General features: G+C 43.1%; 1 protein-coding gene across 1 annotated transcript in view; it reads left to right on the forward strand.

Annotated features, from left to right (window-relative positions):
- LOC122805367 (interferon gamma receptor 1-like) overlaps positions 1–23783 on the forward strand; it is a 612289-nt gene that overhangs the window by 94089 nt on the left and 494417 nt on the right. Inside the window, exon 2 of the mRNA XM_044075464.1 lies at positions 10823–10952. Coding sequence (XP_043931399.1) covers positions 10823–10952 — 130 coding nt within the window. The remainder of the gene's footprint in view (positions 1–10822; positions 10953–23783) is intronic.

Raw genomic sequence — 23783 nt, forward strand, 5'->3', positions numbered from 1 at the left:
GTATCCTTCTTATGATTCCCAGTCTAGGGGTAGATCTAGACGTGGTAGGGGCAGAGCTCAGGGCTCTTTCAGGCCTAGAACAGGGAGTTCTCCTGCACAGTCTTCAGGTGAGGGCAGGGGTCAGTCCTTTCGTAAACAGACCCAATGACCTACCTTTTCAGCTGCCAGAGCCTTCTCGCCTGGCAGCACCTTTGGGAGGAAGGTTGGCACTTTTCAAAGAAAATTGGAGTTTAATTACCCAAGACAAATGGGTATTGGATATCATACACCAAGGTTACAGGTTTTATTTCCATACCTTGCCTCCTTTCAGAGGCATGCCAGACGTTCCTCCTCAACAAAGAATAGAGGCTCACAAGCAAATTTCTCTGTTACTTCAACTAGGGGCCATACAGCCGGTCCCTATGCCAGAAGTGGGCCTAGGATTTTATTCTCGCCTGTTCCTAGTACCAAAGAAGGGGAACACGTGGAGACCAATTTTGGATCTATCTATCCTCAACACTTATCTGGACATTCCCAAGTTCAAAATGTTGACGTTATAACAGCTTTTGCCTCTGCTGGGCAAAGATCATTGGATGGTAACTTTGGATCTCAAGGAGGCTTACCTTCATGTTCCTATCAGACTAAGTTGCAGGAAGTATCTGCGTTTTCGAGCTGGGACTTTTCACTATCAGTTCTCTGCATTGCCCTTTGGCTTATCTACTGCGCCCAGAGTGTTCACAAAAGTTCTGGCTCCAGTGATAGCTTTCTTCAGGCTGAAAGGAATACAGATCTATCCTTATTTGGACGACTGCCTGATTCTGGCTCAAGGAAGGGAAGAGCTTCTCCGTCATTTGGAATATGTGATAGCAGTGCTAAGATGCCTAGGGTATTCTGTGAACGAAATAAAGTCCAGTCTAGTACCCTCTCAAGACATGTGCTTTCTGGGTGTGAGACTGAATACAGCATCCCAGATGGCCTTTTTAACCCCGGACAAACAAGAGTCTATCCCTTTACTTCCATCAGCTATCTCATCAGTCCGGGCTGACTGCAAGGACAGTCCTTCAAGCCTTAGGGTTCATGGCATCTTGTATTCTGGTGCTTCCCAATGCCAAACTGCATATGAGGAAGCTACAATGGTATCTCAAAACTGTATGGACACAGCACTGCCAGGATCTAGACACTGTCATTCAAATAATACCTTGCATTCAAAAGGAATTTTTGTGGTGGGCTCAGGAATGTCACCTAAACAAGGGACTCTCTGTGACCCGGCCAGAGGCGAGTCAGATTTTAACGACAGATGCCTCAGACAAAGCTTGGGGAGCTCATCTAAATGGAAAGTGGATACAAGACAAGTGGCCTGCCAGACTACAACATCTACATATCAATCTAAAGGAGATGTTAGCAGTCCAGTTTGCATTAATAGCTTTCAAGGATTTACTTCTTCCAGGGCAGGTGTTGATTCTAACAGACAACACAACTGTCATGTGGTACATCAACAAGCAAGGGGAACATTCTTATCCTCTATGCAGGCAAGCAATGATTTTGTGGGAGACTGCTCTCAGTTTACAACTCAATCTTCAGGCAAGGTTTCTGCCAGGAGCACAGAACTCCTTAGCAGATGTGTTGAGCAGGCAATTATGGATCCCCACGAGTGGAAATTGGATCCTCATGTGTTTCAGAAATTGACAGTGTCATGGGGAACTCCAGACATAGATCTGTTCGCTTCCACTAAACCATCAGCTGCCAAAGTTTTGCACAAAAAGGTTTCATCCCACAGCTTGGAAAGTGGATGCTCTTTCTTTCAGTTGGAGCAATCTTCATGTGTATGCCTTTCCACCTCTGCCTCTCCTCCCAAAGGTACTTCTAAAGGTCAGACAGGACAAGCCAAGGATGATTTTAATAGCTCCAGATTGGCCTCGACAGCACTGGTACCCATTACTGAGAAGTCTGGTACGGAAGCCTCCATGGCCTTTGCCTTCGATTCCACACCTGTTGTCACAGGAGGACAGCCATTTGCTCAATGTCAAACTTCACTCTCTTCACCTAACAGCCTGGCATATTCTGTTTTGAACCATAGAGGGTCTCAACTTCCACAACAAGTTTTGAATGTGATTTTGGAAGCTAGAAGGCCTAGTACAAGGAAAGTGTACGCAGATAAATGGAAGAGATTTTTATTTTGGAGTGCAGCCAAAGATTTTGATGTTTCTGAGCCTAATTTGAGTGTGGCTCTTCAATATCTTACTGAGTTACTGGACAAAGGTTTGTCTTTCTCTTCTATTAAGGTTCATGCTGCAGCAATTTCGCTCACTATGATTGTGACCCACCATTGTTTTCTCATCCTTTGTTCAAGCAATTTCTTAGAGGGGCAAAGAATATAAGACCCCCACGAAGAGCTCCTACTCCTGCTTGGGATCTCAATTTTGTGTTGGAGAAACTCACTCTACAACCTTTTGAGCCTGCAGCTACTTCTGAGTTGAAATATTTGTCATGGAAGACTGCTTTTTTGTTGGCAATTACCTCTGCAAGAAGGGTTTCTGAATTGCAGGCCCTTATGGCGGTTGAGCCTTTCTTGGTTTTCCATAAGGATAGGGTATCATTACGTACTAATCCTTCCTTTATGCCTAAGGTGGTTTCTAGTGTGGCTTTAAACCAAACTATTCATTTGCCTACTTTTTATGCAAATCCCCAAAATAAAGGGGAAAAGATTTTGCACACTTTAGATGTACACAGGCAGTTGCGATATTATTTGGACAGAACTAAAGGGTTCAGGCAGTCTCAGCAGTTGTTTGTTTCTTTTGCTTTGAGTTCTCAGGGCAAGCCTGTGTCAAAACAAACTATTTCTAAGTGGATTGGGTTTTGCATTGCTTTCTGTTATTCCCATCATTGCAAGGAGATTCCAGCTGGGATTAGGCCTCATTCCACTAGGGCTACTGCCACTTCAACAGCTTTTTTGAGGGGAGTGGCAACCAAGGATATTTTGGAGGCAGCTACTTGGAGTTCAGTGCATACTTTCTCTAGGCATTATCACCTGCCACTTTACTCTAAATCCAGGGCTGGTTTTGCCACTGCTGTTTTGCAGGGCATCTTGGCAGCTCCTGCTTCCTTGTAGTTAGCCATCCTCCCTTACCTCTGCTTTGGGATTCTACCCAAGTGTAAGGACTGCAGCAATGTGAGATGAAGAACATAGTACAGTTTTGTACCTACCATAAATGTAGATGTTCAAGATCCACATTGCTGCAGTCCAATTACCTCCCTCCTTCCCTCTGTAGTTAGAGGTGGTTGTGTGGGTTGGGTTGTACATATTGTGTATTTTGTATATATTGTACATATAGTTAGTGCAAGGGTGGTGGGTTGGTTGTTTGCTGTCTTTTGGTTTTGACCTTTATTTTTAGGGTCTTCTGACATCTGGGGCAAGAAAAGACTGAGGATATGACGTCGGTCATGCGCATTTGTACCCTGACGTCCTGATGTCAGTCAAATGCGCCTTGACCGACGTCAGCCTTATACTTTGATATTCGGGCCGACCGAGGACAGCGGACTACCCAAGTGTAAGGACTGCAGCAATGTGGATCTTCGAACATCTACATTTATGGTAGGTACAAAACTGTACTTTTCCACTGCACTAATGGAGTAGAGGCTAACATGTCTGCATTGGATGATGTGGCTCAGGATCGGTTTAAGAAAAATGAGACCGCTGTTCTACATGGTCTTTTCCTGGTAGATGGAAGGCCCTTTATGTGCAGGCTCTTAAGAATTTATGGATAAAGAAACTGACATTATTCACAATGAATTTCTGCAGTACCCTCTCACTAACTCCTCGTTTGCCAGCATATCACCTGCACAAGAGGATTAAAAACAGAAAAAGGCTTATAGTAGTATTATCTGTTACATGTTCCCTATTGAATGCCAATGTAAAAATACTTTCAGGGGGCTCTGCAGTAGTCTTGCCTACCTCACTAAGTTAGTAGATTCAGGGGATGTGCCTGTCTTAAGTCTGAAGGGCCATTGCCAAAGACAGGCATTATTGAAATGGTTTTATATGGCCTTGTTAATCTTGGGTTATCTCCTATGAGAGCTCCCTTGAAGCACCTGGAAGGCAATGTAGAGCTCATGGTATCGGCCCCGACTGTGCTCCACAAAACAATCTTAAAGCCTGCTCTCACTTTGGAAAGAGGAGGGTGGTTTTCGTCCCACCCCTGACTCAATGGGTGTTAATTCTCTTGTGGATATCGGGTTTATGAAAGTTTATCAAATGATGCAGTTCCATGTCATGATCCTTAGAAAGTAATGCCTTTTTGGTAGAGGGTCTGGATGATTATGCTGAACAATGATGCAAGCCTTTTGACATATTGTGGTTGGAATCATTCGAAATTTAATGGTGTTGCCTTTTCTCCTTTGCCTGTCACCATAGAGTGTTCATCATGGTACTTTCTGTGTTAGCAGAGATTTTGCAGAAGATAGCATCTGGATGGACTGGCAGTGTCTGGATGACTGGCTTCTGGTGACCTCATCAGGGGACTTCTTAGCAGTGGCCCCTTTCAGCATGAATAGGGAAACTTTTTTTCTCTAGCAACTTTAAAGAGGATTGTCTTGGGTGCATAGTTGAAACACTGTTCAGGAGGTCATGGAGCTGTCTTGTAAAATCCATTTTTTTTATTGGCCAGACCTCATAATGTCATTTGGCCCTCCATTTGTTAGTGTTTCAGTCAGTCATAAGATCCCTGTGGTTGTTGAATGAAAAAACTCCTCTATTTTAAGCTGTTTATTTTGGATCTTTGTCACTAAACCTTGAAGTGGTAGTTTGCTTACCTCTCAACCTGGAAATATCAAAAATCTGGACAAGGGCCATGAAAAATAGGTACGAACCTGTATGCTGAACGACCTCTAATTTGCATACATAATTACGTAACCCCACCCACTCCAATGGAATTGTGGGATACCAACTTTCAAATGCAAACTGAAGAACAGACAACTAAACTATGGCACCAGAGTCTCCCTGCAGCCATTCCAATGTCCCATTACCTGGCTATTTTGCCCCTTTTACCAGAAACACTAATGTGTGCATGCTGTCTTATTTCTACAATGATTTTGATTTTATTTTTACATTTTACAGCGCAACAATGCACACACACTAATAGACATAAACAAAGCAATACTGTCGCAATGAAAATAGATTTTGCATTAAAACTTCTCTGCCCTTGAAACTCTCATTCATTGAAACCGCATTGAAACCCACACCATATAAAAATGCATCTGGCCAGAGGTGGATAAAGATTACTTTTGGGCTGTTTTCAAATCATTGGACCCTTGGATACAAAACAAGAAACATACATGTGTTCTTTTCTTTGATGCACCTTCCTCACTTTATTAAATTATATTCACAGTATAATACAGCACACTTGTTAGAGTGCATTTTAAATTTTATTGTTTCTACATTTTTCCAGTAGACTGTACTGTAGGCAATGAAACAAAATGCATGAACCAATAATGACAATACTGCCCAATTCAGAATATTTCCATCATAATCCACACCCACACTATAAATAGAATGACATTTAGTGCAAGCTATATGCATCTTGCACAGCTTCTTGCACTTATTTTCAATTTCATTTTTTTTGGGGTGGGGGGGGGGGCAAAAGGTCAAAAACCAGGGACACATTTTAAACATTGCTTGTATAATTTTGTAAAGTTGCTAGAATAAAATGTTACCACCATGCATTTCACTGGCAAGTCTTGAACTCGGGACCCTATGCACTACAGTCAGAGCAACATACCACTATGCCAAATCAGCAGCTTCCTGAAAAATAGGAAGACAAACTTAATGGCTGTCATTTAGTGAATTCATTTCTCACTTTTCACCACAGCTCTCAACCTCTTAGCACAAAAGACCTGGACAGACAAAGCCAATAATGGGGAAATAAAAATTCAGTTCTCACTTCTCACCATAGCTCTCAATCTCTTATTACAAAAAACGTGGACAAACAAAGCCAATAATTGGGGAATACAAATTCAGTTCTCACTGTAGCTCCCAACTCTTAGCACAAAAAACCTGGGCAAAGCTCACAAATGGTGGTGGCTAGGGACTTTAGGCTTTTTTTACCCTGTACTGAAGGTACAGGGTTTGAGCCAGAGTACCTCTAGCCACCAGGTGTCTTACATGGGGGGCATTTTCACACAGAAGCACAGACACACACCCCTCTCTGAAAGTAACTATCCTTACTTGGAGTCTTCATTCCACTGCAGAATTGGTCTCCAAGTTCTTCATTCTGCCATCCTAGTGCTGTAACAGCAACTGTTTCTTGCCATTCCCACTCAACATTTGAGCAGCCAGGCCAGCCAGAAATGCGTGAGCTCCGTGAGCTCTGGTAGTCCTGAGGGAGCTAACGTCATCGCACACATGATGTCAGCTCTTTCAGTGCGAAAATTAAACAAAAGAAAAAAATCAGAAATGAAGGGGTGCCACTCGGAAATCATGGCACCCCTTCATTTGAACCCCAACACTTGGTAAAAACAGAGTAACTTGGCACGGTTGGGAGGTATGGTTGTTTGTCTTTGCTAATGTCATTGCATTTCCCTTTTTGAATGTAAATGCATTGGTGGCTTTGTTGACAGATTCTGCATTGATGGCTTGGGAGCTCACTTGAGTTCTTCCCCTAGAAAGGCCATGCTGTGGAATTTTCATGTCATTGTAGCTAACCTAACCTGATTACAGAGGCATAAGAGTGTTGCTGAGGTGTGCATCTGAGCTGTCTGATATCAATCTCCACGTTGAACAAAACTGTTAATCAACTTAAAGTGGCAGAAGTGTTCATTGTTTTGGCATTCAGAAGTTTCTTGCTTGTTTTTTGCAGGATCCCTGAAGGAACTCAGGATAGGTGTGACACAAGCAATTATGCACATGTATTTGAGACCTGGTGCTGTACATGAATCTTCACTTTTAGAAACTCATTATCATCTTCCTGCCATGAACAGTATTGTTGCAGACATTGTCAGTTGACTCATCTGGGCATCGAGGGGCCACTTGAGTCCTCTAGTCTTCCAAGATCTGATGCCTTCATGGAGCATCCATAGGGGCATCTGTTTCCCCCAAAAATGCCTATTTCCAAGTTGTGATTTAGTGTTCACAGTGGTGTGGTGAAAACAAGACACCTACCCTTCTATGCACCTCCTCTAAGCATGTGGTTCTGAGGGTCCTACTAAAAGTTTCAGAAGTCCAGGTTGGTCCTTATTGCATGGTTTTGACCTAGATGACCATGGTTTATTTGTTCTTGAAGTGGCTAGGCTTGTTGTTCCTTGAGCTTTGTCATGGAAGATGCGTTTCAGCAGTAGAGTAGCATTCTATCCGTGTCTAGATTCTCCACGTCTCAGCATGGATGTTAATATTGATTCTTAAAAAGATTGCTTTTCACAACATGGGCAACAAATGTCCTCTGAGGCCTTTTGGTGGGAACTTGTTTGTCAGATAAGAAATGTTCTCAGTGGTGCTATATGTATGGGTTTTCTGCTATTCTCAAGCACAACTGTCAGGTTGTAGTCTCATTTTATTTTTGAAGGAACTGATTTATTGCTTTAGTGATTAACTGTTCAGATATTTTCAGCGTGTCTTCCCTGTGGTCCACCTCTAGCTTTTAGGCTTACACGAAAGGTGATTTTCAGAGTAGTTTTGTATTTGAAACTCTTGAAGGCACCTTTGTTTCCTACAGAGGATCTAAATTTTTTGTGAGAAGCTGTGGTGAAGCCTCTTATTAAATCATGTCAGAGTTCATTTAAATTGCTTTCATAGACTCACTGTGGCAGTCATCTCGCCAGAAGGGTAGGTGCTCAAATGTCAAATGTTTGTGTTTGGAATCTTAGACCATATTTCATAAAGATCGCACAGCTCTCTCTCTCTCAACATTGTCTTGATCCAAAAGATTCTACTTCCTTCCTTTTTCTATGCATTTGCAGGATGTGGTTGATGAAATGGATCACAGAAGACAGCTGTTTGCATCCATTACAAAGGCAAAACAATTCCAGAAGCTAGATCAGCAGTGAAGCTTCTTTGTGTAATAAACCAGTTGTTCAAGTCAGAGCTCCACTGTGTAAAACTCTTACTAATTTATTATTTGGATGTAATTTTGCTGTGTTTTTGTGGATACACTTGTCAGCCTGACACTGCACATTTTGCAAGAGGTATGGTAATTGTATTTTTTTCCTGAGGTTGCTTTCCACTACTTTTTGCAAAGAAATGGCATAATTTGCAGCCCACACATCAACAGAGCAATACAGACTTGATTATGTTTCCAAAGCTGGAGGTAGGTTTGCTACAGTTGATGTTTGCTGCATTCTGTATCTTGTCTTTTAGCTGCAGAATTTGGCTTTCTGCTTCCGTACAAACTCTGAAGACAAGTTGTTGGGTGAGTTACTTTGAGCTTTGCCACAAAATACTTGTTGTGGCACCACAGCATTCAGACATTACTCTGCTGGTGCTGGCTGCATCTTATTATTGGTGACAGGAGTATGGATGTGTTATGTCCCTGCCAGACACTGTGAAGAGAGGGACATTGCAATCCTGTGCTCTTATAAATTGAGAGCACCTCGCACAACTGTGTTTTTATAGTGGGAATTTCCATGCCTATAGCCTTTCATAATAATGATTGGTTGTCCATTAGGACTAATTAAGTTTTTCCTGAAAATGATTTAAATTACCTGTGCTTAAATGAGTCCATTCAGTTTCCTATTTTTCTTTCAAGTAGGAGAAGTGCATTTATACTCAAAATGGGCACTGTTTACTCATATTTTGTATGAAGAGATTCCACAATTCGTAAGAACAACCCAACTGCTTGTCTGCTGTACATCGGTTTTAGAGGTTGTGGCTGTAATAAGCAGTCCCTATCAAAACAAGTGCCAACTGCATTGTTTGTTTTGCCATCTGGGTAGTAGCCTTTTTGCCCTTGCTGTCCGATGACGTTTCTTGTAGAGCTGAGGCTGCTTCTTGTGATTTGTTTAAGGAATATGGCTGTTGTAGTCATTTTGTGCAGTGGCTGCTTGATCAGTGATGTATAGCTTATCCAAACATGTCTTAGATGAAAAGACAACCTCTCCTGACATTATGATCAGAGTCCTGTTTTTATTCTTTCCTTCAGCTTATACCTTTTTGGGTGCTATTTGGTACTGCTTTTTATTTGTCTGTGCATCTATTAGCTGTTGTACACTGAGGCGAGTACTTTGTTGTTTTTTTTTTTTTTTTTTTTTTTATAGTTGGTTGGAAAGTAATAGTCTTCTATATCTCACAGCAGACTTGTTAGACTGCTGTGCCATGGAAGTGTTTTTTTTCTTTTCTCACGATTATCTGAATTATCTGACCAGGGAGTTGGTGTATAAGTTTGGGCTGGTGGTGGGGGCAGGGGTCCACTTGCAACACTGGGAATGCAGAGGGGCTTACCTCCCTGCTTAAAATCCTTTTATGAGCATTTTGCTTTTTACCAATTGTTTTAGTTTTAAGAAAATTGATGAAATATAACTCAAAGCTATTCAAACTACATAGCGGGGCACAGTTAAGTTCAGCAAAAGGCCTTTAAAGTCTGATGTAACAGATGCGGACTCTAAACTTTATCAGGTTGTTTGGGATGAGGAACTCTGCAGTGGCTGCTTATTTACCCTCCTTTTGTCATTTGCATATGACTTCTGCAAATGAACTTGGTATGCAGTCAAGCATGTATATAATTTCATACTCCTGATAAGTTTGTAATTCCAGGACTCATAAATGTGAGCATGCCAGGACTGAATATGCAAAAACAGAGTTACCATATACAAGACCAAGATCACTGTTTTGGAATATTCCCCTTTCCCCAAGTTATGGCTATTTCCATGTTAATATATGTAAGTAACAGGGATGTGGGGTATAGGATAACTTTACCTTTGCAAAAAAAAAAAAAAAAAAAAAATTAAAGGAGTACAATGATTTTTAAAGTCACTGTTTTCCAGTACTTTTGCAGTTTTACATCTCGCAAGTTACAGGTCTCGAAATAAGAAGCCTTTTTCGTGTGCGCCTTTCAGGTGAGCTTGCTCAGTAATGTAGGATAAAACTGGAGTGCAGGGGATTTAGAATATGATGTCATAAGCTGTGTGCAAGCAGAAGGCACATACATGCAGCCTGTCCTTTAGAAATTCAGAAAAGCAAACTGTTAACTCATTGCAAATGGCTTTGCAAATCAAGTGATAAGGTATGCATGTATCGGTGTTTTTCTTTCACTACCGGTCATACTGTAAAGGTTTGGTAGCATTTAAACATAATCATTGATTTCATTTACTAAAACGAATAAAAAATTAGCAAATTTTGTATTTGTTCCTCACTTGAAAATGGAGTAAAGTTGACAGTATTCACAGTATGTTTTACCTAAATAGCTGTGTAGGGGTAAGTTGTTAGAATATTGCGGTGTTTTTTTTTTTTTAATCAGTTTGTGCAAGTGAATAAGACGTAGTCATTTTTTGGATTGTAGTTTTTCCTTTCTTTTCCGTTTCCCTGGACACTTTCTATGTCCCTCATTATTTACACCTTGCAGAAATATACATTTAATGGAACCAAACAATTTTTTCTTGACAGTCACTTCAGTAATTTTGCTTATCCTATGTTTTTCATTTGCAATTTGAGTTAAATGGTCTGAAGTATGAATGTTAAGAAATTACTTGTTTATGAGCTGTTTTGCTGTGTATACTTGTCTGTTCTGTACTTTGAGCTGCATATTTTATTGGAAATTGGGGAAAGTGTTACATTAACTATTTCTTACAAGATGCTGTATACATAGTATACTTTGCTTCATAATATTTTACTGTAAAAAAAAAAAACTTTTTTTTTAACTAGAAGCTGTTCTTCCTCCTCCAACAAATATTTCAGTGGATTCTTTCAACTTCAACACTACTGTGCAGTGGGATTGGAAATCCAGTAAAATCTCTGGTACACCACTCTTCACAGTTTTTATAAAATCTATAAGGTAAGTACTTTTTACATTTATTTTAATATGGGCAGTGGTTTAACTTGGATATTCTGTATTCAGAGCTATATGGATGATATTTTTGTATACTGAGTGGCGATGACAACCAAAACAATGTTAGTACATTTCAAGTATGAATGCATTAAATGGGTTAATTTCATTGCTTTCTATATGGGTGTATTAAAGACATAGCCCTTCCAAAAAGTAGTGTCTCAGGAAGTTTGTCTCTCACCTGATATAAAGAAGCAACTTCCTTCATGCAAGTGCCGTGATATCACATATCCTATGTATACTGTAGGGTTTACCTTCCCCTTAACACTTTATTGTACTGTTATTCATATGCCCGTAATCCTGAAGGGAAGCCCTTCTGATGATATTCAAAAGACCTGACCATGCCTAGCATTTTCCTCTGCTTGTGAAAAGGATATGATAGCAACATCGTTTAACAGTCAGTTTTAGTTTTATGGGTGTTTTGTAATTGATCCTATTAGCTGTCAGCAAAGTATGCATAGAATGAGAAGTATTTTGGGCAGTTATTTAAATTGTGTTTTTTTTTTTTTTTTTTTTTTTTTTGATTGCTGCTGTAATGGGGTTTACTTCACTATCCATGTTTAAAATAAAAAAAAAAAAACTGCAGGGGGTTAGGGTAGGAGCAGTCTAACTGATCAGTTTAACTATCTAAATAAAATGACACGTATGGAAAAGAGGAATATGCGTAGTTATTGAACAAAAGAACTCTGGGTAACGTATGTTGACTTAATAGATTTGAAAGTTACATTCAAAATATGCAGAATGGAAATATTGCATAGAATATCCTGGGAAAATGTTCAGTTTTGATGAAAGATGCTCTTGCAAAAAATTTCCCCAGTCATCCTTTATTTTTTCCAAATTAAGATTTGCTGAATGAGAGTAAGCATGTCAGATTTACGTTAATCTGTAAGATTGTGAAATGTTAATACTAGTTGCCAAAGAAGTGCTCAGTATCTTGCTCTTAGTGTTTGAGTGAATGCAAATTGACTTGTCTAAATTCAGTGTGTAGTCAGAACCTGTACACTCTCCCTTTATTGCTTCTATTAAATGAGCAACCGATTTTTGCCAGAATTTGAAGATGTGAAAGAAAATAGCAAATGAAGCAATGTTGATGTCAAGTAAAAGGAAGAAAAATATTCCCAGGTGGCCCGGGTTCAGTTTAGTATCTGGGGAATCTGAGGTGCTTGCTAGGAGGGATGGATGGTTACTTGGGTGTTCCTGTGAAGATCCCTGGTGAAGGCTGGGGATGGTGCTGTGAGAAAGGTTTAGTCTAAACGAACGGGGGTGGAGGACATGGCTGAGGTGCTGCAGAGATTGACTGATGCTCCTTATGACCTCATCGCATGCCCTTACTGAGTGCCTGCCCCTTAGATATTGCCACAAGAGAAGGGAAGAGTAACAGGGTAGGCTATTAAATTTTAATGGCCTCCTGGATGATAGTGGATGGCACCCCCAAGACTGCCTTAATTTCCATGTTAGTCCCATCCTGAATTGGGAAAAACTTGGTGTAAGGAGGAGCTGGCAGACCTGGTGTTAGATGTGGGACACTGGATTAGATGCTCTAGAATGAAGCAGGAAAGCAAAAGGAACTTACTATGTGGTCCTGTAGAATTCTTGGGGAAAAAAGTTTCAATAGGAGGTGGTGGAAATGTAGTACAATATTAAAGTTAACAAAAGCAAATGGTAACCGTACTCGATGAATCACAAAAATAAAAAAATAAAGATGGCAGGGATATCCCAAAAAGTGTTTTCATCACACATTAAACAGTAAGTGCTTTTGTCACCTGTAGTGACTTCTTCAGACTGAGTAATGTTTAAAATGAACGCACTTTTAAAAGACTCATAAGCCAAGCACATAGTAAATAGTCATATGAGCACATTACTTTTAATGTTTGAGTCCTTTTCTTTTTAAGTAGGCTACAGAATCCTCTCTGTTATTGAGTCCCAGTGGAAAGCAAGCATCAAGTCTCACTTTCTCTTGCTGAATTTACTCCATTTAGTATGTGATTGGCTTATGAGTCTTAAGTGTGTTTAATTTTAAACATTATTTAGTCTGAAGAAGTCACTACAGGTGAAAAAAGCGCTTACCGTTTAATGTATGTGTGATTTTAAAATGCTTTTTGGGGGATATCCATGTCGTCTTTATTTTTATAATAAAGTTAATATGTTAATACACCAGAATTTAGCCTTTCTGCATGGTGCAGAAAGATGGTTCTCTGAGTACTGTATAGGCGACTGGGGCACAGTTAGTGACCCCAGCACAGGAGGAGCCAGACAAGCAGGGAAGTGGAAGGAGAGGAGTGAAGCCGCATGGACCACTTTTTTGTCTGAGGGGGAAAGGTTGTGCATACTCTGGAGCACATTGGGTATTGCATTATTTCTGATGGAGACTGGAGAAACTGCCACTAATGCCACATAAGGAAGGGCATGGCTGCTTGGAGGGAGCACACCTTGTAGAAGTGAGAGGACTGCCCACTGAATGCCACTTCTTATCAACGTGGCCTGATGGGGGCTGCTAGAGATGTTGAAACTAAGCAGAAAGCCATGCAATACCCCTGATGACTCTCTGAATGATTCCTTTCAGTCATCCCTTATCCTGTTGATTAGGAACAGAGAGGCCATTTGACTGAGGAGGGAGCTGATGATAGACAGCAAGGGCAAAGACTGGGAAAAAAATACTGTAGAATTTAAATGTTTATATCCGTGCATGTATGGCAGGGCAGCTGCGGTGGTCCAGTGGTTAGTATTGCCGCCTCACAGCAATAGGTTCTCCGGTTCGATCCTCGGCTGGGGTGCCTTCCGTGTGGAGTCTGCATGTCCTCCCTGTGGTCGTGTGGAGTTTCTCCAGGTGCTCCGGTTTCCTCCCACATCCCAAAGACATGCTGTAGGTGGATTGGATACTCTTAAATTGGCCCTAGGTGTTAGTGTGTGTGTGCCTTCTGTGGAAGGTTGGGCGCTGGGCTGGCAATGCAACACCGTAGAACTCCACTGCCAATCGTGAGCAGACAGGTGATCTTCTTTCGGCTTTTTCCTGGGTAGGGGTCGCCACAGTAGAAGTGCATGTATGGGAAATGTTTCACAGGAAGCAAGTCTGTAGAATTATGTGACATTCATTTACTATATAGAATACGAAGAAACTGTTGAAAGTTAAAAAGCTTCAGTATCTCATTACTGAACATAGAGTAGAAAATCAGCAAACATGCAAGATGACTGTGGAAAAATGCATCCCGACTAACATATATGCAGATAAAACAAATTAAATATATGTACATTTATATTTCTTGAGAGTATTTTACTCCCAGCACCCTCCCCACTGTATTGGCCTTTGCTAACAATACCCCAGTTGTCTAAACAGTGCTTTGTGATGTTCTTCGTGTTTCACTGTTGCAGTTGTCACACATGGGTTATCTTGCCAGGGGTAGCCCTCAGTTGGCCCGAATACCAGAGAATTAGTATTTCTGCATCTGTTGCTGTTGCTCCAGGACTGACATGTCATCAGTAGTATAAAATCAGGCAGCTGATGCCATTACATCAGTCTTTCTTGCCAAGGAGCCCGAAGCAGAAGCAGTTCGCACGATTGCCGGTTGGCCGCTACCTGAGTTTTTCTTTTCCGAAATTGAAGTTGAAGTCTTCTAAAGCTAAATACCCCATTGGGAATCCTTTTTTTTTGCTCTAACCGATGTCAGAAAAAGTTAACAATTGTCGCCTGTGGAAAGCAAATACCACACGGAGATTTCCATTCTTACTGCATCACCTGTTTAGGCCCAGACCCCGACATTCCTCGCTGTCTGTTTTGTGCTTTGTTCAACGCCAGAACTATACATTGTTGGGCCCTTATTCTAGCTAAATACTTGGGTTCTTGATCTCTGTATTCTGAAATGGCTTCGGTAAGCCATCCGACTACCGATCTTACGAAAAAACGTAAGGATAAAGACAGAGACCGCACAGGTCCAAAACTGCCGATGATGCTTCAGTTAAGCTGGTACTTGGGCGCTTCCGCAGCCCCTGATGCCCGCTTCTGTGGATTCGCAGGCTGCTACCGAGACTTGTTTGGTCTCCGGTATGCCAGAAAACTCTTCGTTGGTTAAGGATCCTGCGGATGTCTCTATCTTGGATGAGTCTGGAGCCGCTGAGCAGACACTGGCTTCCAAGGAAGTTCTTCGCACTACCAGTATTCGACAAACCGACGACTTTCATGTCTTTTTCTAAAACTACAGAGTTTCTAAGGCCCAGGGTACAAACTATGCCTAAAAAACCAACAACCCAAACTCGAGCACCTGCTTCCATGCCTCAATCTCGAATGCTTAAAATGGCGAGAGACCTTATGCTTATTAGGGGAAGCCAGCCTACCCCTTCTAAAAGAAAAAGCTGCTGGGGACAGTCTATCTGACCAGGAGTCTGAGACTGAGATTTCAGAATATGAAAACATGCCCTTGTCTGCTTATGAGGATTTAGATGCTGAGGGATCCATTCCATCTGCCTCTCCTCCAGGGGATTTTTCTTTTGGTGAAACCCTACATACTTTGAGAGAACATTTCCATTGGGAATGTCAGGATTATCCTCTGTCCAAAAAGAAACTCTGGGAATTTTTAGGTTTACCACAGAACAGACCTTTAGCTATTCCTTCTGTCCTGGATGTTGTGGATGGTATTAGAGCCCCTGACTCGCACATTTCTTTTCAAAAATCCTACTGCGGACCCAGAGGTTATCTCCCAGAGACCTAAAGAAATAAAAGCAACCACAGCCAAGAATCCCACCCCTTCAGACAGGGATTCCCGAGCTTTAGACAGATGGGGTAAAAAAAAGTATACACCTCTGCAACTCTTGCCCATTAGAGCACTAAATTCTCAGTTCCACATGCTGAAATACCAGCAACATACAATGGAACTCTTTCTCTACCTTTCCAGCTTGTGCAGAAAATAAAGAATTGCAGGAGCTTATGCTGCAAACCAAGTCACTAAGCACACCTTACAATGTAGCTTTGATGCCCTAGAAGCATCCTGCAGGGCAGCAGTCACAGGTTCTGTACTTAGAAGGCATGCTTGGCTTAAGGAACAGACCTTGTCAAATCAAAACTATTGGACGCACCATTGCACAAAGACAATTTGTTTGGCACCAAGGCAGAAGTCTTAAAGATGCAAGAAAAAGCTAAATCTATGCAGACAGACTTCTTGCAAGTCCATCCTCCGAGGTTCAGTAGGCATTGCCCCTCCAAGCACTGGTCCTTTCCAGCTCTGACTAGACCTAGGGGAAGCAGACCCCCCCCCCCGCCCCAGACAGGAGTCCAGGGAATGCAAAGATCTAAACAATGGAGTTCTTCCACTTCAAAAACAGGGAGTGTTTCGCCACCCCCTTATGGAGAGAACTCACAATGACTTTACAACTCAACCCCTTACCTCTGCCCACCTGCTTATACCCCTAGGAGGAAAACTCTCCATGCAAAAAACTGGTCTTCATCACCAGCGACCAGTGGGTACTCAACAGTGTCCCAGGGATACAAATTTTATTTCCACACACTGCCAACCCCAAAAGGGTTTGCAGATCTTCCTCCAAAGCAGTGGGCAGAGGCTCAAAACAAAGTCCATTCCCTGTTCTCCATGAAGGCAATACAGCCTGTTCCTGCAGACCCAGATAGGCCAAGGTTTCTATTCCAGGCTCTGGTACCCAGAAAAGAGGGCACCTGGCACCCAATCCTCTGTCAATTCTAAACACCTTCCTGGTGGTACCAAAATTCAAAATGCTCACCCTCCAGCAGCTTCTTCCTATGCTATCCAAGGATGCTTGGCTAGCCACCCTAGACCTAAAAGAGACCTATCTACACATACCAATCAGGGATTCTTGCAGGAAATATGTACGTTTTCAGGGCAGGATCTATGCACTTTCAATTTCCTGCGGTTCCCTTTGGCTTATCTACTGCTCCCAGAGTTTTCACAAAATGCCTGGCTCCTGCCATTGCTTTTTGCAGACAAAGGGATATTCAAATTTACTCTTACTTAGACGACTGCCTGATTCAGGCAGACAGTCAGGAAAAGCTGTTACAGCACCTGACCTTTGTAAAGGACCTACTGACCACCCTTGGGTACACTATAAATGAAAAGCAATCCAAACTGGTCCCCACTCAAAAAATTGTATTCTTGGGAGCAAGCTGGATGCAGCATCCCACATGACATTCCTTACTCCAGAAAAACAAGCCTGACAGGCTACTTCTCTTAACTAGCCACCAGAACCCAGTTATCTGCAAGGAAAAATCCTGCAAGCTCTAGGGTTCATGGCATCCTGTATTCTACTCATTCCATATGCCAGACTGCATATGAGGAAACGTCAGTGGTACTTAAAAAGCCTTTGGTGTCAACACTCTCAGGACCTGGAAACTATCATACCTATGATACCTTGTCTAAGGAAAGATTTTCTTTGATGGGCAGCAGCATGCAACCACAAGGGCCTTCCCTTTTCACAACACCACGCGGCCTAAACCCTGTCCACAGATGCTTCAGGTTATGCCTGGGGTGCACACCTGGATGGCAGGTGCATTCAGGGCCATTGGAGCCCAAATCAAATGCATCTGCACATCAACCAAAAAGAGGTGCTAGCTGATGTCCTTCAAGGATGCATCTGCAGTCATCGCATATGGGTTGTCCTGCCTCAGGCAGCCCTTCGGTCGGCCGGATTCGAAAGTCTGGGTCCGGCGTCGGCTGACGTCGCCCCTTCCCCAACGTCAGAGTGCCTGGGGTATAAAAGCGTCAGCCGACGCAATCTTCCCCAGTCTTTCTTGCCGCGTGGTGCCCGAAGCAGAAGCAGTTCGCAAGTGCCGGTCGGCCAGCTCCTGTAATTCAGCTACCGAAGACTTCAAAAGCCAAGTACCCCGTTGGGGACTCTTTCTTGCCTCAGCCGATGTCAGATAAAGTTAATAATTGTTTAACTTGTGGGAAACAAATACCTCATAAGGATTTCCACTCTTACTGCCTCCCCTGCCTAGGCCCAGACCACGACGTCTCGGCCTGTTCAGCCTGTGCTTCCTTCAACCGACGCACTCTTAGACGTCGGGCGGAGTTCGCAGAGGAATTTTTTGGGGCTAGTTTTTCATACAAAATGCCGTCGGAGACTCCGACTTCACATTTAATAAAGAAATGGAAGGACAAGGACCGACACATGCGGGCCGCGGTTTTGGCTGAACCACGGCCAGGCCTACCGCGAGTGTCTCGGCTGAAACAGAGTCCTTGGTACTTCGACACCCGAAACCGCTCAACCGACAACCTCGGCCCCGGAGGCCCCTGCTGAGTCGGTTATTGAATTTCCTTCAGAAACTGGTGTCTTGGAAACTTCCGACACCATTCCTCTAGACAAAACTACTCCAGCATGTGGTGCAGCTAGGCCTCCTGCATCCATGTCCATTAAGGCATTCACCAGGGCTAAAGTTGCTAAACATACAAAAGCTATGCCTCCCAGGATTATTCCTCAGGGACCCTCTACAAGTTCACAGATTCTTACTTTAGCAGAGGACCTTATTTCCTTGATTAGGGGATCTCAACCTCATCCGGACAGGGGCTCTCAACCTCCTCTAGACAGGATTGAGCCCTCTGATCCCCACTCCTCAGATGGCTCTGCTCTCTCGGACTACCAGGAGGAGGCTTTTTCGGCCTACGAGGATTCTGATGCAGAGGAATCCATCCCCTCTGCCTCCCCTCCTGAAGAGCTATCCTTCGGTGAGACCCTTCACACTATGAGAGAGCATTTCAAATGGCAGGGCTAGGAATTTTCTGATTCCAGGAAAAGATTAAGAACTTTTCTGCATTTACCTCCACATAGACCTTTGGCTATTCCTCCTGTTTTGAATGTCATTGATGATGTGTACTCTTGAGTCTAGCATAACCCCTGACACTCTTCCCCCGGCCCCTGTCAAACCCGATAGGTACTACAGGGTCCCGGACTCGCATCATTTTCTTTACAAGGCCCACTCTGCTGATCCAGAAACTATTTCCCAGGGCCCTAAAGGGGTTGCAGCTGCCACCTCTAAAAATCCACTCCCCTCTGAAAGGGAGTCCAGGGCTTTAGAGAGATGGGGTAAAAAAGTATATACTTCTGCTACTCTTTTTATGAGGGCATTAAATTGTCAATTTCATATGATACAGTACCAAGAGTATTTGTTAGATGAATTGCATAAGAAACTGTCTTCACCTGAACCCCTAGATCGCAAATCACTACAGGATCTGGTACATAACTCCCAGCAGGTTAGTAACCATTTCTTACAATGTGGTTATGATGCATTGGAAGCTTCATGTAGGTCAGCTATGACAGGTGCAGTCATACGTAGGCATGCTTGGCTGAAGGAACAATCTCTGCCAGACCATGTTAAAGCTAAGCTTCTGGATGCTCCCCTGGAAAAGCAGAAGTTATTTGGCTCCACTGCTCAGGAGGTCTTAAAGAAGGTTGAGGAAAAGGCAAAATCTGTACAAACAGTTAAAGATTTTCTACAAGTCCAACCACCAAGATTCAGCAGAAATTGGCCTGCCAAGAAATGGTCCTTTCCGGACACAGAAAGATTTCAGAGAGGCAAGAACAGGCGTGCCAGAGGTAGAGGGCAAGCTAGAGGCTCCTACAGAGGGCGTCAATGGCAGCCTCCCAACCAGAGAGGTAGTGCAGGACCTACAACTGCTGCACAAGGACAGACTCAATGACTTTGCTTTGACTCCGCCAACCAGGGCTCAATTAGAAGCACCTTTGAGCGGAAAGCTTTCTTTATTCTCAGACAATTGGCACACTATTACAAGAGACAAATGGACACTGCAAATAATAGACAGAGGATACAGGTTCCATTTTCACACATTGCCAAAAAGAAAAGGCATGCCAGACCTGCCACCAAATCAAAGGGCATAGGCTTTGAAACAAATCTCCAACTTAATGAAAATAAGATATAGAAAAGGTTCCTCTTTCAGAACAAGGCCAAGGATTGTATTCCAGACTATTCCTTGTTCCAAGAAAAGAAAATCAATGGAGGCCTATTCTCGACTTGTCCGCACTGAATACTTATCTCATTGTGCCAAAATTCAAAATGCTGACTCTACAGCAACTCCTTCCCATGCTGGGCAAGGGGTCTTGGCTGGTGACTCTAGACCTCAAGGAGGCATACCTGCATGTCCCTATCAGACAAAGTTGCAGAAGACACCTCAGATTTCTTGCAGACTCAGAGCATTATCAATTCTCAGCATTGCCCTTTGGCTTATCTACTGCGCCCAGAGTATTCACGACATGCCTGGCATCAGTAATTGCACACTGCAGACTTCAGGGGATTCAAATATATACCCATATCTGGACGACTGCCTTATACAAGCGGACAGCCAACAAACTTTGGTAAAGGATTTGAATTATGCCATCCACCTACTGCAAGCATTGGGATATACAGTCAACTTTCACAAATCAAGACTTGTTCCATCCCAAAGAATAACTTTTCTGGGTGCGGATTTAGACACAACCACACAAATGGCTTTTCTCACAGAAGAAGAACAGACTACTGGATTACTTCAAGAATCTGACAAGACAAACTCAGCTGACTGCAAGGAAAATCCTGCAGGCCCTGGGTTACATGGCATCTTGCATTCTTCTCATTCCCCAAGCAAGGCTGCATATGAGGAAACTATAATGGTACCTAAGGAGTTTATGGACTCAGCACAGCCACAGCTTAGAAACTTTGATCCCACTCATTCCATGTCTCCAAAAGGAATTTCTGTGGTGGGCGCAAGCAAGCCAATCAAACAGGGGTCTGCCCTTCAGCAAGCCAATAGCCAGCCAAACTATTACAACGGACGCTTCAGACCACGGTTGGGGAGCACACACATGGAGGGCAGATGTATTCAAGGACTATGGTCACAAAAGGAGCTATGCATGCACATAAACCAAAAGGAAATGCTGGCAGTGATGCATGCAATCGAGGCCTTCAAACTCTTTCTGCATCAAGGCCACCTGTTAATAAGGACAGACAACACCACAGTTATGTGGTACATAAACAAGCAAGGTGGCACCCATTCCTACCCTCTTTGCAGACTGGCAATGACTCTATGGGAACTTTCCTTGAAACTCCATATAGACCTGCAATCCCAGTTTGTGCCAGGAAAAGACAATATACTGGAGGACAGCTTAAGCAGAACTATCATGGATGCACACGAATGGATGTTGCACCCAGACATCTTCCTACAGATAACACAATCATGGGGAAGGCCAGCCATAGATCTTTTTGCCTCCCCCCACAATCAGTTGAAGAAATTCTGCTCAAGGACATACCACCCACAAGCATGGAAAGTGGACGCCATATCTTTCAGCTGGAGAACCCTAACAGTTTATGCATTTCCACCTCTTCCATTAATGACCAAGGTCTTACTGAAGATCAGGACAGAGCAGCCAAAAGTGATTCTGATAGCTCCGGACTGGCCAAGACAGCACTGGTACCCACTGTTAAAGAGCATGTCACACACGAAACCATGGCCTCTTCCTCAATGGCCACTTCTCCTGACACAGCACAATTACAAAACTCTGCATTCCAACCCGAAAGCCTTGCGACTAGCAGCCTGGAAAATACCTTGACTCCTCCTCAGGATAAGCTATCCAAGAGAGTGAAGGATATCATCATGAAAGCTCGCAGGCCTTTCACAAGAAAGGCATATTCAGCAAAATGGAAAAGATTTCACATTTGGAACACCACAAAGGGCCTAGATGCGACAGTGATGAACATGCCACATATCCTGGAATACTTGGCAGAAATGCTCCACAATGGCCCGTCTTACTCTTCCATTAAAATTCATGCTTCAGCAATTTCAGCAGAGTACAATACTGATCCACCTGTTTTTTCTCATCCTCTCCTAAGACAGTTTCTAAGAGGAATTAAAAACATCAATCCTCCAAGGAAACCTCCAGTGCCTACGTGGGACCTTAAATTTGTGTTGGAAAAACTAACTCTGCCTCCCTTTGAACCAGCAGCATCTGCAGAACTACAGTTCCTGTCTTGGAAGACCGCCTTCCTTCTGGCCATAACCTCAGCAAGAAGAGTATCTGAGTTACAGGCCCTCATGGCAGTACAGCCATTTCTTATTTTTCATCAGGACAGAGTCTCATTGAGAACCAATCCTTCATTTATGCCAAAGGTGGTATCCAGGGTCTCATTAAACCAAACTATTCACCTGCCTACCTTCTTTCCAAATCCACAAAACAAAGGGGAGAAACTTCTGCACACCCTGGACAAACACAGACAGTTGCGCTACTTGGACAGAACGAAAAGCTTCAGAAAAACTGACCAGCTGTTGGTAGCATATGCTGCTGGTGCACAAGGAAAAGCAATTTCCAAAAAGACAATTTCAAAATGGATAGGGAATTGCATTCGTTTCTGTTATTCCTTCCATGGAAAAACTGTGCCAGCTAACATAGACCTCATTCCACCAGAGCCACAGCCACCTCCACAGCCTTCTTAAGAGGGGTGGCTACCAAGGACATTTTAGAAGCTGCTACATGGAGCTCCGTGCATACATTTTCCAAGCATTACAATTTACCTTTATATTCCAGATCCAGAGCAGGCTTTGCTACGGCAGTCCTGCAGGGCATTTTAGCTACACCATCCTTTACATAGATCCTCCACCCCCAGATTGGTTATGGTATTCTACCCATGTGTGATGACTCAGATGCATCCTTGAAGGACATAGTACAGATGTTCTTCATTCCACACTGCTGCAGTCCTAACCATTGGGTAGTCCGCTGTCCCAGTCGGCCCGAATACCAAAGTATATGGCTGACGTCGGTCAAGGCGCATTATACTGACGTCAGGACGTCAGGGTACTAATGCGCATGACCGACGTCATATCCTCAGTCTTTTTTGCCGCATGGTCCGATGCAGAAGCAGTTTTGCGAGTGCAGGTTGGCGTTCTGAAATTTTCTGAAGTCGGAGTTTCAGACCAAATCAAAGTTGGCTAAGTACCCCGTTGGGGAATATTTTTTTTCTTGCCTCAGTATTTAACCGGATGTCAGAAAAAGTGAATAACTGTATTTCTTGTGGGAAACAGATACCTCATAGGGATTACCATACCTTGTGTATACCTTGTTTAGGGCCTGAGCACGACGTTGTTGGATGCCGCTCTTGTGCTAGATTTAACAAACGCACTATTAAGAGAAGGTTAGACTGTGCCAGGTTAGTTTTGGGAAGCGTTGTAATTATAAAATGCCGCCGGATGCTCCGGCGCCCGCAATCAAAAGCGCAAGGACAAAGCAGCAAAGCCTAGAGTGGAAGAACCGGCAGTCCCGGACGTCGGTTCTTTAGACGGCTCGGTGGAGCCGGAGGTTTTGCCAGGAGTTTCTTTGAGTCTCAGGGAGAGACTTTACTGTTACAGGATGTGTCCTCTCAGGAGGTAGGCCAGGCTGAAGGGGCTTCTCAGGTGGCTGTTCTTCCCTCTCTTCCTAAGGTGGTTAGAGCCTCCCTTCTGTTTCCAATGCTTCTTTGAGAGGCAGGCCAGGTTTGACTTCAGTGGGGTTTCTCCTAGCTCTTCAGGATCTTTGCCTAAGAAACATATGCTTAAAATGGCAGAGGATTTGATTACTATGATTAGAGGTTCTATGCCCCCTCCTGATAAGAGGCCTAGGGTGGAGCCTGAGTTTGAGAGTTTTGAGCAGTGTTCGGAGGCTTCTGAGTCTTGGCTGAAGACTTGCAGGAGTATCCTCCTTATTCTGATTCTGATGTGGATGATTCTACTCCTTCAGCTTCTCCTCCTGAGGATTTTTCATTTTCAGAGACTCTGCATTCCATGAGGGAGCATTTTAAATGGGAAG

The sequence above is a fragment of the Protopterus annectens genome, chromosome 1.part1, assembly GCF_019279795.1.
Source record: "Protopterus annectens isolate FY-2018-M chromosome 1.part1, PAN1.0, whole genome shotgun sequence".
Taxonomy (NCBI): Eukaryota; Metazoa; Chordata; order Ceratodontiformes; family Protopteridae; genus Protopterus; species Protopterus annectens.